This window comes from Cyprinodon tularosa, unplaced genomic scaffold (genome assembly GCF_016077235.1).
Source record: "Cyprinodon tularosa strain WSP-4 unplaced genomic scaffold, ASM1607723v1 ctg78, whole genome shotgun sequence".
Classification (NCBI taxonomy): Eukaryota; Metazoa; Chordata; class Actinopteri; order Cyprinodontiformes; family Cyprinodontidae; genus Cyprinodon; species Cyprinodon tularosa.
This window is the reverse complement of record NW_024039540.1, coordinates 2,187,501-2,202,903: the sequence shown is the minus strand read 5'-3', so window position 1 is coordinate 2,202,903 and position 15,403 is coordinate 2,187,501. Positions and strand designations below refer to the sequence as shown.

Below are 15,403 nucleotides of genomic sequence, written 5' to 3'. Positions count from 1 at the left end.
TATAATACACTAAGAATAAAGTAAATAGCACAAAAGAACTACATTACTGTGTTTGCAACTGGTTTTATTTTCCAAATCCAAAAAGGTGAAATGCAAATGTAAGGTAAAAGTTTACATTTAGGTTGGATGTAAGATGTAAATCTTGATTACCTAAACGGTAGGTCCTTGCCAAAAATTGCATCCCCTGCTTTTTTCCAGAAATATACAGTTGTAGCTGATGTAACAATTTCTACCTGCTTCCACATGTGTACTGAGCTACCACTTTGAATTTCATATGTGTGGAACAATTTTTAAGTTAAAAACAAGGGGGATGCATTTTTTGGGAGGTCCTTGCCAAAAATTGCATCCCCTACTTTTTTACAGAAATATAGACTTGTAGCTGATGTAACAATTACTACATGCTTCCACATGTGTGCTGAGGTACCAGTGTGAATTTCATGTGTGTGGGACAATTCTTAGGTTAAAAACATTGAGGATGCATTTTGTGGCAGGTCCTTGCCAAAAACTGCACCCCCTGCTATCTCAGAGGAGTTGACACTTGTACCTCTGGATTCCTGTATATTCATCAGTAATTAAGTACAAGGATCAGCAAATGCAAATTCTGCCCTGTAAAATAATGACAGTGCAATTGTCGCTTCATATGATCTGAAGCCCCATTTGGAGCTTTTAAACAGGATTTTGAAAAACTTTGATAAATTGCTGCTGTAATATTATAGATTTTTTAGAATAAAAAGCTAGCAATGTCCATAAACAAACAAACAAAAAAAATACAATACAGTTCAGTAAAATACAGTTCTGTTTTATGCCTCATTCTTGTAAGTTTAAAATATTCCAATGCTCCTGAATGCACCATAGCTTTCTGACGCGCAGCGAACGCATCTCACTGGTCTGTGAACGCTGTGCTGTGTAGATGCGCGTTTGATTTTCCACATAAGAGAAAGCTATGCAAACTCAAAACTCACGTTGGCTATCACGGTTTAGTGTTGTGTGTAAATAACAAGAGACCACAACAAATAAATTAGCCGTACCATTGTCAAAATCTTCAAAAAATCCGTACTTTTGTAAATGAATCTGCCAAATAACCACAACTTTTTTTTTCTTATATTATTAATACAAGAACCTGAGCTCCATTAAACATATTTTAATCCGTTTTCCTCGTCGATATGCAGTTCAACAGACTGGAGATGCATATTTCGGCAGGCATGCACTTTTGGGCATAACGCCTGCTGAGTGTTGTAGTTCTCCTTCCCCTCCAGGGGGAGGCAGGCAGTGGTGCGCCAGGTGGTGTGTAGTCAGCCGGGAAGACGCAGAGACCGTGTGTTTCCGGTTGAGCTGTTTTCCTTCCCGGTCTTACTTTGATGCAGCGTGATGTAAAAGTTGTCCATGATACAGAACCATCCTTCAGGTAAAACATTACAGTGAAGCTTCGGAGTCATTTAGACCCGAGCTTTGGATGCTGCGGATCCAAACGGCGGGGGCACGAGGCTGAATTAGCTAGTGCTAGTAAGCTAGCTGCTGTTTTCTAGGTTTCTGTCCTCACAATGAATTACATTGATTTACAGTGTTCGGGTATGTTGTTGGTCCAGTCTAGAGGCTCCATGTAGGAGGGTTTTTGTTAGATATTAGAGCCGGTAAACATCTTCGGCCAATGGATCGCATGCTGCTGCCGTAAAACATTTCACAATGCTGTAAAAACGAACCTGTTTACAGGTCAGGCTTTTCGCATCAGTTTAATCAACATTTCCCCTCTGCACCTCAATGCTTTGTAAAGATAACTTACTTGTGGATTAATAAGAAAAGAAACAACACCTTAAAACTCGAATTAGATGTGTTGTTGTTCTGTAACCTGCTATCTCTGCAGGATGTAAATAATTTAAATGAATGTTTTTGTTTTTATCTCAGGTTCATCATTAAGAAGCTGCAGGTGGCAGAGGGTTATAGGAAATCTAAAGCCGCCAAGATGAATATAGACCCCACTACAGGAGATCCAAGCAAGTACGGAGGCTTTTCCTTCAGTGTTTATGCTTGATTTTAATCCTTTATAACCATTTAAATCCTGTGACTAGAGGGATTTTTTACAGATTAAAACAGCCTTAGAATGAAGTTATTTATAATTACTTTTATTATAGAACTAAGATGAAAAAATCCAAGACCCCAGCTTTAGCTTATGGAAGCAGAGTTTCCTAAAGTAGGGGTCTCGAACCCACAAGGGCCACGAGATGCTGATTGGGTTGGAAGATGGCTTTCATATTTATCATTGTGATGTGATCCCTGAGATGTATGTAGGGCCAAAATATATCAGGGAACAAATAGAAGTGATTAGAATGAAGTGAATGAATGCAACATTTATCTATTTTATACATTAAGTGCTAAAGGTATAGTGGAGAATTTTCTTTTTCTTGGTGGATCATCTTAATAAGTGGTACTCCTAACTGTCAATCATTCTGCTGATATGTTCGTGTTTGTCCCGTTAGCTGTATTTTTCTGCACACTTTCAGGCGTATATCTGTGGTGTAGTGATGGGTTGATGAGGCGTCATGAAACGTTTCGACACATTACCAAACTGTATTGATACAGTGTCGATACTGTGTCACTGAATACTGACACCTGCTGGACATTAAAAATCCCTACAGGCAACCTAGTTGACAGAGTTAACTGACACTGATTTGATGACCTATTATATTCACTAATATGATGCAATTCATTGTATGATGCATTGTATTATTATTAAAACATATTTGATATTTTAGACACAGTCAATGAATAATGAGAACCTGCATCATAATTTAATAATCTCTAATCTGTATTTATTTGTCTATCCTCATCCCCCAATACATCTTCCTACACCTTATTTAATTGATTTTATTTTTCTATTGTATATACTGTGTCTAAACATCCTCTATTTTCTTGTATGTGCAATTTTTCCTGCTACTGGAAATACAATTTCCCGAAGGGAGTAATCCCAAGGGATTAATAAAGTCAAGTCTAAGTCTAAGTCTAAGTAAACATGTAGTAAATGAAGATGCTTGTTCATTGGTATTTTTTTTTTTTTTTTACAAATTTTTATTTAAAAAAATAAGTTTTGAAATTCAGTCTGTTGCGCTTTTTTGATATTAGTTCTCCAGCTGTGGAAAACACCCGCTCACACGGCACAGATGAAGCTGGAGTGCACAACAATTTTAAGGCCAGGCGGAAGAGGTTTGGATAAACCGTCCTTTAGTTTTTCCAATATACAAGAGGATCCTGGGACCTCGCAATATTGCCCTCTGCCATGTATCTCTGCACCTCAAGGATGGCATCAGCTGTGGCACTTTTGGTCTGCCTCCCCACTTCGAGATCAAAATGTTCCCAAAGGTCATCTTAAAAAAAAAAATAGTATTTTAGTACATGAATCAAGTGGAAACTCTGAGAGGAACAGGATGAAACAAGGACATTAAAACAAATACCTTATTTTCCGAAATGACATCAAAGTGGTCCCACACGGGAGAAAGCTTTCTTTTTGCTTGAGGAAGCTCCATAATTTTTGATGAATTTTATATTCGCAAAACACGCAAGATTGTTTTGGCAGATGCGCATCCTTATAAAGGCTTGTCAATCAGTTCGAAACATGGGTCACGTGACCGATACAGGAACTGTTTCGGTCACGTGACTTTTCCGTAGCGATACACACGTCGACACAGGTTTCGCTCTATGAGACAGACACATGCGCCGACGCATCGGTGTTGCCCGACCCATCACTACTGTGGTGAGCTACGGTTTCAGACGGTCATTGAAGCTCACCTTTTTCACCATGGTTCTTTGAAAACGGCCGAGGGTGGTAAGGAAAAAAGTGTCTATGAAGTGTATGAGAAGATAAGAAAGGACTCAGAAGGGGGAGATATATCCCAGAATGCTTTGAGAGCTCTCCTCACAAATCATTATGGGATTTGCTGCCACAGCGGCCCACTGTCGCCTCAGGATGTAGCTACCTGACAGCAGCAAAGATGGCGCAGGCATCATGCAGTGGAGGAGGAGTTAAGTGACCGGCGAGGAGCAAAAAGCAGGGATCATCTGTCTGAACGGTCGGTTAACTGAGTTCACTATATAGTCCCCGCTCTATATAGTGATGGAGGGATTTAGGGGTTAGGGCGGACGTTTGGACACAGTAAACTTGTATGAGCAATGAGAACAACAACTTTTAAACAGAGCAGCACGAGGCGAAATGGGCTTGTGCACGCTCACACACGCGTTTAATAAGCGTTCCCTCTTAGGAGCAGTTACAGGGTTGCCTAACCCACCCCTGAGAAGGAACGGCTATTACACACGTGTATGCATTAGACAGTCGCTCGGATGGATCTCATCTCACCCATATTTATATGTAAAAAGTTTCCCCGCAAATAAGACTACTGCTGCATTGAAAAAGAGAAAAGCATGACATGTTTGGGTATGTGTGCTGCAGTGGGAATTAGGACATGTTTGAAGGGTAAATAAAGACCTGTGGCCACTGTATAACTACTAATGATGCAAATTACAAAATAAATAAACTTTTCTTCCCTGGAAAGTTACAATATAGTGGTAGATAACTTATACCTGCAGTGATGTGAAATGGATTTCTCATAATTCCCAAACTTTACCTTTTGTAGAAACTTCGTAACTGAGGCATCAGTGGAAGGCCGACCTGTGCTTTCACTGAACGCCATCGCGTGAAAGAATCTCCCAAAAACACTCTGGTGTCGTTTCTCTCATCTGAGGCCTTGCTGTTCTCCTCATACACTTCGTAAAGACTTTTTCTCTTCCGACTCTCGTTCATTTTCAACGAACCACGGTGAGAATATAGCTCACCACACATCTACACCTGAAAGTGCGCGGACGGAGGAAATGTATAGCTAGCTGGGGTTAGCCTTACGTAAAATTATCACCAGAATTATTGACAATTAGGAGGACCACTTATTTAGATGATCCACCCGGAAATAAAAGATGGTCCTCTATACCTTTAAATATATCATTAGATATATTCTATTAAATAATTTTAAATACATTTAAGTTAATCAACTAAATAATTTTGTCTTTCATATATATATTATAAAGCTGTTTTGCACACATATTCCTTCTGAACCTGTCTATGAATTCAAGCTTAATCAAGGAAACAACTTAACCAGAGAGTTAATCTGGACTCTTTTTAATTCAGATGGGCTTTATGCTCAGCTCCACTACTTCCTGAACATCAGCAGCTCCTTTGTCTTTCATTACTGGACAAAATTATTCTTTCCAGTTGTCTTGCCATTTTAAATTCAGTTTATTACTATAGCGCCAATTCACAATACATGTCATCTCAAGGCACCTTACAGTTCACCAGATCATCCAGTCAAATTGATTCAAAGTTTTCTATCTAAGGAAAACCAGTTGATTGCATCGACTCATTGACCTGAATTCAATCCCTCACACTAAGCATGCTTGGTGCGACAGCGGAGAGGAAAACTCCCTTTGAACAGGAAGAAACCTCCAGCAGAACCAGGCTCAGTGTGAGCGGCCATCTGCTGAGGCCGACTGGGGTTCAAGGAGACAGAAGCAGAGATAGAAAAAGCAACAGGAATCATCCAGCCAGGCAGATGAGCACCGAGCCAGCTCCCATGTCAGAGGATGAAGAGAGCACATCCAGCCAGTCACAGTCAGAGAAACAGGACTACACTGAAAAACAGGCCGATCTCCAGAAGCAGCACAGATGATATTTCTCTCCAGGATGGAGTCACAGCCAAACAGGAACAGACCAGATGAAGCTACAATGAGAAAAAGCAGAGAGAGTAGAACGTTAGAGATTGAACTAACAGAACTAACAGAGTGGATGAAAAGAGAGAAAATGATAAAATAGTGGTCCCTATGTCCTCCAGCAGTCTAAGCCTATATCAGCATAACTATAGAGATAGCTCAGGATAACCTGAGCCACTCTAACTATAAGCTTTATCAAAAAGGAAAGTTTTAAGCCTAGCCTTAAAAGTAGACAGGGTGTCTGCCTCACGGACTAAAACTGGTAGTTGGTTCCACAGGAGAGGAGCCTGATAAGTAAAAGATCTGCCTCCCATTCTATTTTTAGAAGTTCTAGGAACCACTAGTAAACCTGCAGATTGAGAGCGAAGTGCTCTGTTAGGAACATAAGGAACAATTAGATCTCTGATATCAGATGGAGCTTGGCCATTTAAGGCTTTATATGTGAGAAGGAGGATTTTAAATTCTATTCTTGATTTAACAGGAAGCCAATGAAGAGAAGCCAGGATAGGAGAGATATGATCTCTCTTTTTCATTTTCATCAGAACTCTGGCTGCAGCATTTTGGATCAGCTGAAGGCTTTTAACTACAGTTTGTGGACTTCCTGATAGTAAAGAATTACAATAGTCCAGCCTTGAAGTAACAAATGCATGGACTAGTTTCTCAGCATCACCCCTGGACAGGATATTTCTAATTATTATTGACATCATGGTTACTATAGTTGCTCAAGCCTGGATTGATCAGTCTGTCCAACAAGGAAAGATACAAAGGAGCAGCTGAGGTTCCGGCTGTAGGGCAGCTAAACATGACCATGTGGATTAGGCATTAGCAGTTAGCATCAGTCTGTGGTTTATTGCTCTCTGGCAGAACAGGTAAAAGTTCTGCCTGCAGGTGAGGCCCTGATTGATGGAATAGAAATTGGATTTTTAATAACCCTCTTTTCTGTGTGTAAACAGCAGAATTCAAATAAACATTGTCTAAGTTTTGATGTGTTTTTATCCTTCTGTTTTTATTCGTTGAATGTCCTCCTCTGTCCTTCATCAGGTTTCTTCTTTAGTCGGGCCTCTGTGACGCAGTGAAGATGTCCGACAGAAGCTCCAGAGACCCAGAGGATCCATCATACAGCAACGATGTGTTGGAGCTTTCAGCCAGCGACGAATCTGAGCCTGAAGAAGCCCCAGGAGACGCTCCCTTCGACCCAGAGCTGGATGCCAGCGACGATGACGAGGAGGGGAAGGATTCAGCTGCTCCTGCGGTGCAGAGCGCCTTCATCCTGAGCGGAGGGGGCTCGGCCTTCTCCTACCGCAGCCGCAGCATCTTCGACTGCCTGGACAGCGTGGAGAAGAGCTCCAAATCCCAGCTGAACCCGGCAGAAAGCAGGAAGACAAGTCACCCTGCTTCTACTTCCCCCGTACCGGTGAAGAAGAGAGGCGTCCCTGACTACCTGGTGCATCCCGAGCGCTGGACGCGCTACAGCCTGGAAGACGTGGCCGAGAGCAGCGACCAGGAGAACCGCAAAGCCGCACAGCAGTTCCTGTCTGGTCTGCAGCAGGAGACTAAAGCTGATCCTCCCTGTGACATCCGGGGAAGGTTGATCTTCTCCAGACCGAAGCGGCTCCCCAAGGAGCAGACCGCTGAGCAGGCGTCATCAGAGCTTCAGGGAAAGGAGAAGGAGCTCCAGCTAAGTCACCTGGCCGAGGAGGAGGAGGATGATGAAGGCAGGGAGAGAGCGGAGGGCGGAGAACAAAGCAGAGGGAAGACCAGACCAGGAGAGAAGAACAAGGAGGAAACTACTGCTGGACCTGAGGCTCCACAAGAGGAGAAGATAGAGGAGCCCAGCGTCACTTTTACGTCCTTCAGGAAGCCCAAGGCCAAGAACTACAGGAGGAGTTCTGAAGAGAGCAAGGACTGAGCTCCGAGAAGATCCAACCACCCAAACATCAATCAATAAACCGTCCGTCAGCCAGAATCTGTTTATTTTTTATAAATCAGGTTAATCTCTCTGAAACCTGATGGTTCGTTTTCAGCCTCTAATCCAACCCCAGTTCATATGGAGAGAAATTTGTTCCATTATTATTAAAGCAAAGAACATGCTGCAAAAATGAAGCGTCTCAATCTAAAAAGGTTTAGAATCATAACATGTTTAAAAAGTTCAAACAGTTTTTACATGTTTGCTTGTTTCCTGATCTTCCCGCTTTTTTTTTTTTTTTTTTCAGATTTTTTTTAGGAGTTTTACAAATTTCATGCTTATCAGATCCAGTTTTCCGCCCTCTGGGTGGTCTGTGAGAGGACCGGCGAAAATGAGTCCGGACATTACAGAGACTGATGGACGTTTGCAGCAGATGGAATAATGAATCTGTTTTTATTCTCTGTAACTGTTTTATGTCTTCCTTTTTTCTATCATGTTTAGTTTTGTGTTTCGTGCTTCATGTCCCTGAGAACAATAAAAGAAACCAGAAATTAATAATTGACTAAAGGATGTTTTAGGAGCCTTTTTTTTTCTTTTTTTTAAAGTATGCGATGCAAGAATATGCCTTTATTTATCTAACATTTGATTCAAACATTAAATATACCTTCAAATTGTAAAAGGCATCATTGAATAATAAAAGAATTTATTATAAAAAAAAACATAAGAACATTATTATTCTAACAAAATATAGAGTTATTTAATTATTTGTATTTTTGAGGCCTCTCCAGTCTGTTATTTTTGGGATTAAGGGGCAGAAATGTTCCTGATTCTGAAGCGTTGATCGGTATCAATGTTGCGTGTGTTCAGGATTCCGTCTTTTCTCTGAGCATTACAGGAAATTTCCATGTTTTCTGTTTGTTGAAAACTGAACAGCCGTAAAAGTTTCCACTGCTTTTTAGGAGGTTTGTTGTTTGTGTTGATCATTAAAAACAATGTTTTTAGTTTGTAAGTCTGTTGTTCAGTGAAATTAGACATGATGGATGGAGTAGACAAACGTTTTACTCCATTAAGAGCAACAATATTTTATTAAGATATTAGTCAAGTAAAACTAAGTTTTTGTCAAAATATTACCTAAGTAATACGACAAATGAAAATAATGCAACATTGGAAAGTAAAGATCGAATGAAACAGAGAGGAAAGCGGTCCCTTTGTCCTCCACCAAACTAAGCCTTTAGCAGCATGAGTAAAGAGATAGGGTTTCAAAGATAACTTCTGTTTTTTGGAGTTTGATTCCAAATCCAGACCTTAAAAGTTTATAATTAATTTGAAATTGATTTATTTTTTGAACACATTCCACCATCTAATGTTTCGTCTGGAATGTTACATTCATCGGGATCCAGGATGTGATTTTTAGCAGTTTTTACAGTTTCAGGGGCAAAAGCTTGAACTCAATCTGCCTTCAAAATGTTTTGAGAACAGCAATGAAGGAAGGAAGCTTTTCCTCATGCCTGTTTACAGTGACTCACTACTGAATAATAATAATTGAACTTTATTGATCTCAAATTGGAGAAATTTCCCTCTGTATTTAACCCCTTCCCTTGGGGAGCAATGAGCTGCCATCGTGGGGCGCCCAGAGAGCAATTAGGGGTTAAGGGTTTTGCTCAGAGACCCAGAGTGGCAGTCTGTGGGAGTGGGGCTCTATGCCCTAACCACTAGGTTGCCACTGTGTTACCATAGTAACTGCCAATATCAAAACTCCCTAAATGGCCTTTTAGGGGTTCCAATAATAAAGTAGCTGGATCTATAAGCTGAAGAGGAGTGTTAGAGTTAATGTGTGCAAAGTTTCCTCCCTAATGAAAGCAGCTCTATGTCCCAGAATGTGTCAGTGTTTCTGTGGCGTTTGCATATCTAATCGCGGCCCGATGTAACTTCCCTTTTATCGCAACATTTGCTGAATTTATTGTAGAAGCTATAAAAGTAGAGGCTTTATCTGCTCCTGATAGTTCAGGGTCTGCTCTCTGTAAACGTGAACCGAAAGGAGTTTCATTTTCCAGTGAGACATTTGTTTCATACAGCAAGGCTTTCATCAGGCCTCAATGGTCTGGATGAAGGCATCCAGCCTGCTGTGTTCTGATAGTAGCTTCGCTTATTGACAAGGGGCCTTCAATCATATGTTAATAAATATTAGTTTCCTTTTAAATATAAAGAGGCTGTTTTATGATTAAGAAAATTAAAATGTACTTTGTTAGAAGCACGTTTTGAATTGCTGGTTAAACCAAACAGCAGCAGCTGTGTCCATAAACAGCTTCTGTTGTTATGAGGGAGAGGATTGGGCTCACAGTGGATCAGGAATACACATTTTATACCAAGATATGCGAAACATGAACTTTGGATGTCCAACCTCAGAGCAACAGGCATCAGAAGATCAACCCAGAGTGACAAAGGACAGAGTAGTGGGCTTGTTGTTCACTGCAGGCAGGTTTGCCGAAGTAAGACAATAAAATGGTAGAAAGACCTGCTTCGCACTGCAAATCATTGAAATATAAGTAACTTAATTTTTCTTAAGATAGGAGCATTACTTTCTTGAATTAAGCTGTTAAGTGATGCACTTTGCCAATGGAATGACGCAATTTACATTTAAAATAAGAAAAAACTCTTATGTGATGTGCATTATATCTAATTATCTTATTTTATACTTGTTTTAAGAGTAAAAATGCTAATTTCATTAGCAGATTACCTTATATACCTGCTCTAATAAAGGCTAAATACACTTAATTGAAGACATTTTTACTAATTTTAGATCATTTTTGCACTGTGGTTTAATAAAACTATATATATTAGTGGGAATCCTTTGATGGTGCAGTGGTTAGCGCATACCACCCATCAGAGATGGGAAGTAACGAAGTACAAATACTCCGTTACTGTACTCAAGTAGATTTTTCTGATATTTTTACTTTACTTTACTACTTATTTTTATGGCGACTTTTTACTTCTACTCCTTACATTTTTACACAAATATCTGTACTTTCTACTCCTTACATTTTTAAAAATTGGCTCGTTACTTTAGTTTTGAATCATTTCAATGGAGTTACCGTTATTGTTTTTCACGTCATCAATACCAAATTCAATCTAATTGGATGGGAATCTACGTTGCATTTGACGCACCACTACAAGATGAATCGACAGATTCGGCGGTATTCATTGGCGGCAAATCATTGCAGCTTGGTGGCGGTGGCGTTAGCATAGTAGCATGGACGACGAGATGATTGAAAATGAACACAACGGAGATCTAGTCCTATTGGCAGACACCCATTTAAAATGTAGGCAACGGCATGAAAAAAGTGGTTTCTACTTTTACTTTTATACTTTAAGTAAATTTACAAGCCTGTACTTTGTTACTTTTACTTGAGTAAAGAAGTTTAACCAGTACTTCCACTTTTACCAGAGTATTTTTTAACACAAGTATCTGTACTTTTACTCAAGTACGGAAAGTCAGTACTTTTGCCATCTCTGCCACCCATGTACGGAGGCCTTAGTCCTCGGGTTTGAATCCGACATGTGATCTTTTGTGCCCCCCCTTTTCTCATACCCCCTTTCCTGTCAGCCTACTGTCGAAAAAAACGAGCCACTAGTGCCATAAAAACTCAAAAAACCCCACTATATTTCAGTTAAAGCATTCAAGTGAGTGTGTCAGAATTTGACATATAGAGACGGAACCATCAGTTCAAGCTTTTTGTGGTGTGATGGTGTGGAGCAAACATTTCAGCCAGTGACACCAAAAAATAACAAAGACTGGCGACCCCCTGAAAACACAATTTGATTTATTATACTTTAAACCAGGGGTAATCAATTAAAAATCAGCAGGGTCCGAAGAAAATCATCAACCAGTAAAAAAATGCCCGAAGCAGTTCAGTTCGTACGTGTGGATGCTTTACTTTTTGAATTCAAGGGAGTGAGGGCGTTCAGGACACAGGATCCTTTTAAGGAACATCTGCCTGGCTGTGTGTTTCCTGGACGGGGCCGCCTTTTACAGCTGCTTTTTGTATCTCTGCTTCTGTCTCTTTGAACCCCAGTCGGCCTCAGCAGATGGCCGCTCACACTGAGCCTGGTTTTGCTGGAGGTTTCCTCCTGTTAAAAGGGAGTTTTTCCTCTCCAATGTCGCTACAAGCATGCTTAGAGTGAGGGATTGCCTTTAAGTCAATGAGTCGATGCAATCTACTGGTTTTTCCTTGGATAGAAAACTTTGAATCAATCTGACTGGATGATCTGCTGAACCGTAAAGTGCCTTGAGGTGAGATGTGTTGTGAATTGGCGCCATAGAAATAAACTGAATTAAATTTAATTATTTTCCCACAATGGGGAAATTCCCTCTCTGCATTGAACTCATCCCCTTGGGGAGCAGTGCACTGCTATCGCGCGGCGCCCAGGGAGCAGTGTGGGGTTAAGGGTTTTGCTCAGGAACATCGAGTGGCGGTCTGTGGGGATAAACCGGGTACTTGCAACCTTCTCAGAGCACAAGCGCACTGCTCTAACCACTATGACAACACTCTCCCATAAGCTCTAAAATCTGTGGGCAATCTCTGTGGACATTTTTCAAAATAAAATCTGCATTTGTAGAGAATCTCAGAGAACTGTCAATGACTGTACCCAGAAATGTCAAGGTCTCTACAGCTTCAAGGAGCTGGACGTCCAGTTGAACCGGGGCTATTGTCAGTTCTTGCTTTGTGTAAACAATAGACACCATGTTTAAAGAGCTTTAGTTTGGGCAAAGAAGGAGGCCTCACCAGAGTAGTTTGTTTCTGAAGCAGCCCGACCAAAGCAGGAAAGCTGACCTGTTGGGAGCTGGTGTTTATGATGAGCTCTCCACACTGACCCTATGATGGCGGTGGGAGAGAAAATCCCTGATGCAGAGCATCAAGCTTTCATCTATACCTAAATCTGATCACCTTTTCAGAGGAATGTGTAGTTTTATAGAATTAAAAAAGGTAAAACACATAATGCATGTGCATTCTGTTAAAATGTCTGTATCTCTATGATTGCCTTGTTGTTTTATTTATTGTTTACTAATCTCAGCGGCTACCTTCGCTTTGTGCCCCAAATTTCTGAAATCCACCACTGTTCTTAAGATGCTAAATAATTGCTGGATCATACAGTAACATGTGATCTAATGTTTAGTCAGACAGAAGTACGGACAAGATCTGGTATTTTAAAGGCTAAGGCATGTTAGAAAATTTCAATAAACAACATGATTACAACGTAGCCAATTCAAACATGAAGAAACCCATCCAAATACTTTTTTTATGAACAAAAGGGTATTAAACGAATTCATCCATCATTCCCTGCTTATTCTGTAAGGGTCAAAGTGGTGCCGGAATCTCCAGCAATCTATGATCAAGAGGTAGGTCACCCTGGACAGGTCACCAATCTGTCGCAGGGCAACACAGAGACACACAGAGGCATACACACAGCTTTGTTTTCATGAAATATGGGGACATTTCATTGACTTGCCTTCATTTTATATAGCCTAACCTAGACCCTTACCCTAACCCTAACTATTACCAAGATGTACCTAATCCTAATCTAAACTGAATTCACACCTTAGTCCGAAACCTAACCCCAACTCAAAGAACAGAACTTTACCATATAGGGACCAGTTGAATGTCCCCATATGTACCTGTAAGTCCTCGCATGTAGGATATTTTACAAAATACTTCCCTCACATTGTAGGTAAAACAAGAAAAACCATGCACACACACACACACACCTAAGGACAATTTAGGGAATCCAATTAAACCTAAAAGTAATATTTTTGGACTAAGGGAGGAAGCCGGAGTACCTGGAGAGAACCCACGGATGCACAGGGAGAACATGCAAACTCCATGCAGAAAGACTCACTGTTCCAAGTAGGAATAATAATATTTCACAAGAACTTTATTAATCTCACAAAGGAGAAATTAACTCTCTGCATTTAACCCATCACCTTGAGGAGCAGTGGGCTGCCATCGTGCCGCGCCCGGGGATCAATCTGTGGTTTCAAACTCACAACCTCAGGATTCCAAGTGCAATTCCCTAGCCACCTGGCCACCACTAACCATATACTTTGGTATAAGTGAGAAGTACAGTCCAGTTAAACTACTCATGAAAATATTTTCCCCCTAAAATGTTACAAGTAAATATAAATGAGTAAATCTAACTAATTACCACCCAACTCCAAGCTTTTGTTGCCATATGCACAGTAAAGAAACATGTCTCTCTCTAAAATTAAATTCTAACTTTGCTGTCTTCACTGGATGCTAATAATAATTTAAAAAAAGGTATGCTGGTAAAACTACGATGGAGTATTAGGGCCAGGCTAGAGATTTTTTTTTATTTTAAGAATACAGTGGTAACATTACGAGAATAAAGAGGTGATGAGCAAAATACACTTCCTGTCAGCACATCAGAGCTGCACCCCAAGCTCTCCTATACATTTCCACAGCATGTGGAACTTTTTTTTTTTCACAGCACTAACGGCTCATTTTTTGAACAGTAGGCTGACAGGAATGGGGGTATGAGAGAGAGGAGAGGCATGCGGCCAAGGACCACAGGTCGGATTTGAACCCGGGTCGGCTGCATCAAGGACTAAGACCTCCATACATGGGTTGTGTGTGTTAAGCACTGTGCCACCTGCACGCCCTCACATGTACAACTGTTAACGAGAGTCAATGGGCAAAGATTTTTGCACCCTAGGGCAGAATTACGTCACCAATCCGATGAAAAATTGAATGAACCTTTACTAGCCATTCAAGATTAAATACGTATCTTGCACATCTAAGAAATACATATTAATATATGTAAAAATATTTTAAATGTCAATTTAAAAAAATGTAATGATAATTTTTCTTTTTTATATCTTAATTAGGGTGATTGAGTGGGTGGGGCGGCGCCCTAGCGCCCTCTATTTTCCAGCTGCCACTTTCACAGAAATATGACAGTGAATTTTTTTATTTTTTTCACATTTGGCGCCCCATAGATTATAGAATAAGCTGAATATCAAGGCGTTTATTCTTGCTGATAAAAATCATTATGTGGTGTAAACATTTTCAGATATGAAATTGAAACAGCTCAATTGAAACAGTAAACCGGTTCATCAGCTTCAGTGACGTATGATGACGATTCTACTTTCTCCAAACTCTCCGGTCTTTCCTAAAAAGGTTTCGGTCTTCTTCTCAAAACACTGAACGTGACTTCGACGTCCCGCCTTCTCTTTAAAGGGACGTCACCGCTTCCTTCGCTTAAAAAAAAACAAAAAACAACAACCGGCACACCTGTGCACACCTGGCACGCGCCGCGCCACTGCAGTTACCTGGCTGCAGGTATGCGGAAGTGAGGCGGAGGTAACGTTAGTGCTGCTGTCCGGACAGACAGACAGATATAGAGAGAAAGGGGTTTGTTTCCACTAAGCCGGTGTTGGTCTGTGATAGAGGGACGTTCATGGAGAGGACACCGGTGATGATGATGATGATGATGATGCATTGATTAAGTTCAGAGATGTTCTTCAAGGATTGTAAGGTAAACAACTCCCTCTGTTCTGTGTTTTTCTTCCCACGGCAGTGGAGCTCCTGAGTGGGCTCCACGCGGCCAGCGGGCACTTCCTCTACAGGCTGGTTTGTTTTCTTTTACTGCAGACAGAAACATGTTTTTATGATGAACAATTGAAAGATCTTCCTCTTGAATCACCTTATAAACCAGTGGATATTAAATATTGTCATA

General features: G+C 40.7%; 2 protein-coding genes and 1 long non-coding RNA gene across 4 annotated transcripts in view; 2 read left to right on the top strand and 1 right to left on the bottom strand.

Annotated features, from left to right (window-relative positions):
* Window positions 1–1,321: 1,321 nt before the first annotated feature.
* tssc4 (tumor suppressing subtransferable candidate 4) lies at window positions 1,322–8,218 on the top strand. Of its 2 annotated transcripts, none has more exons than XM_038270856.1 (3): window positions 1,322–1,503; window positions 1,903–1,995; window positions 6,787–8,218. In XM_038270856.1, the coding sequence occupies exon 3, from the start codon at window positions 6,824–6,826 to the stop codon at window positions 7,652–7,654; it is 831 nt and encodes a 276-aa protein (XP_038126784.1). In that variant the 5' UTR covers window positions 1,322–1,503; window positions 1,903–1,995; window positions 6,787–6,823; the 3' UTR covers window positions 7,655–8,218. The 2 variants fall into 2 exon arrangements, with proteins under 2 accessions (XP_038126784.1, XP_038126785.1); XM_038270857.1 differs by lacking the exon at window positions 1,322–1,503 and adding an exon at window positions 1,692–1,710.
* LOC119773731 lies at window positions 3,232–3,537 on the bottom strand. The gene is made up of 2 exons (XR_005279450.1): window positions 3,447–3,537; window positions 3,232–3,359 (listed from the first exon to the last, which is right to left on the bottom strand). It is a non-coding gene; the product is annotated as an uncharacterized LOC119773731 (long non-coding RNA).
* A 6,706-nt stretch (window positions 8,219–14,924) lies between the features above and the next one.
* The window catches only part of ano9b (anoctamin 9b), a 54,044-nt gene continuing 53,565 nt past the window's right edge, over window positions 14,925–15,403 (top strand). The window contains exon 1 of the mRNA XM_038270858.1: window positions 14,925–15,202. Within this exon, the coding sequence (XP_038126786.1) occupies window positions 15,182–15,202 (21 nt within the window). The 5' untranslated portion in view covers window positions 14,925–15,181. The remainder of the gene's footprint in view (window positions 15,203–15,403) is intronic.

Bases quoted from the DNA above. Each gene is read 5' to 3' on its own strand.
- tssc4 (XM_038270856.1), top strand. From the start codon at position 6,824: ATGTCCGACAGAAGCTCCAGAGACCCAGAGGATCCATCATACAGCAAC.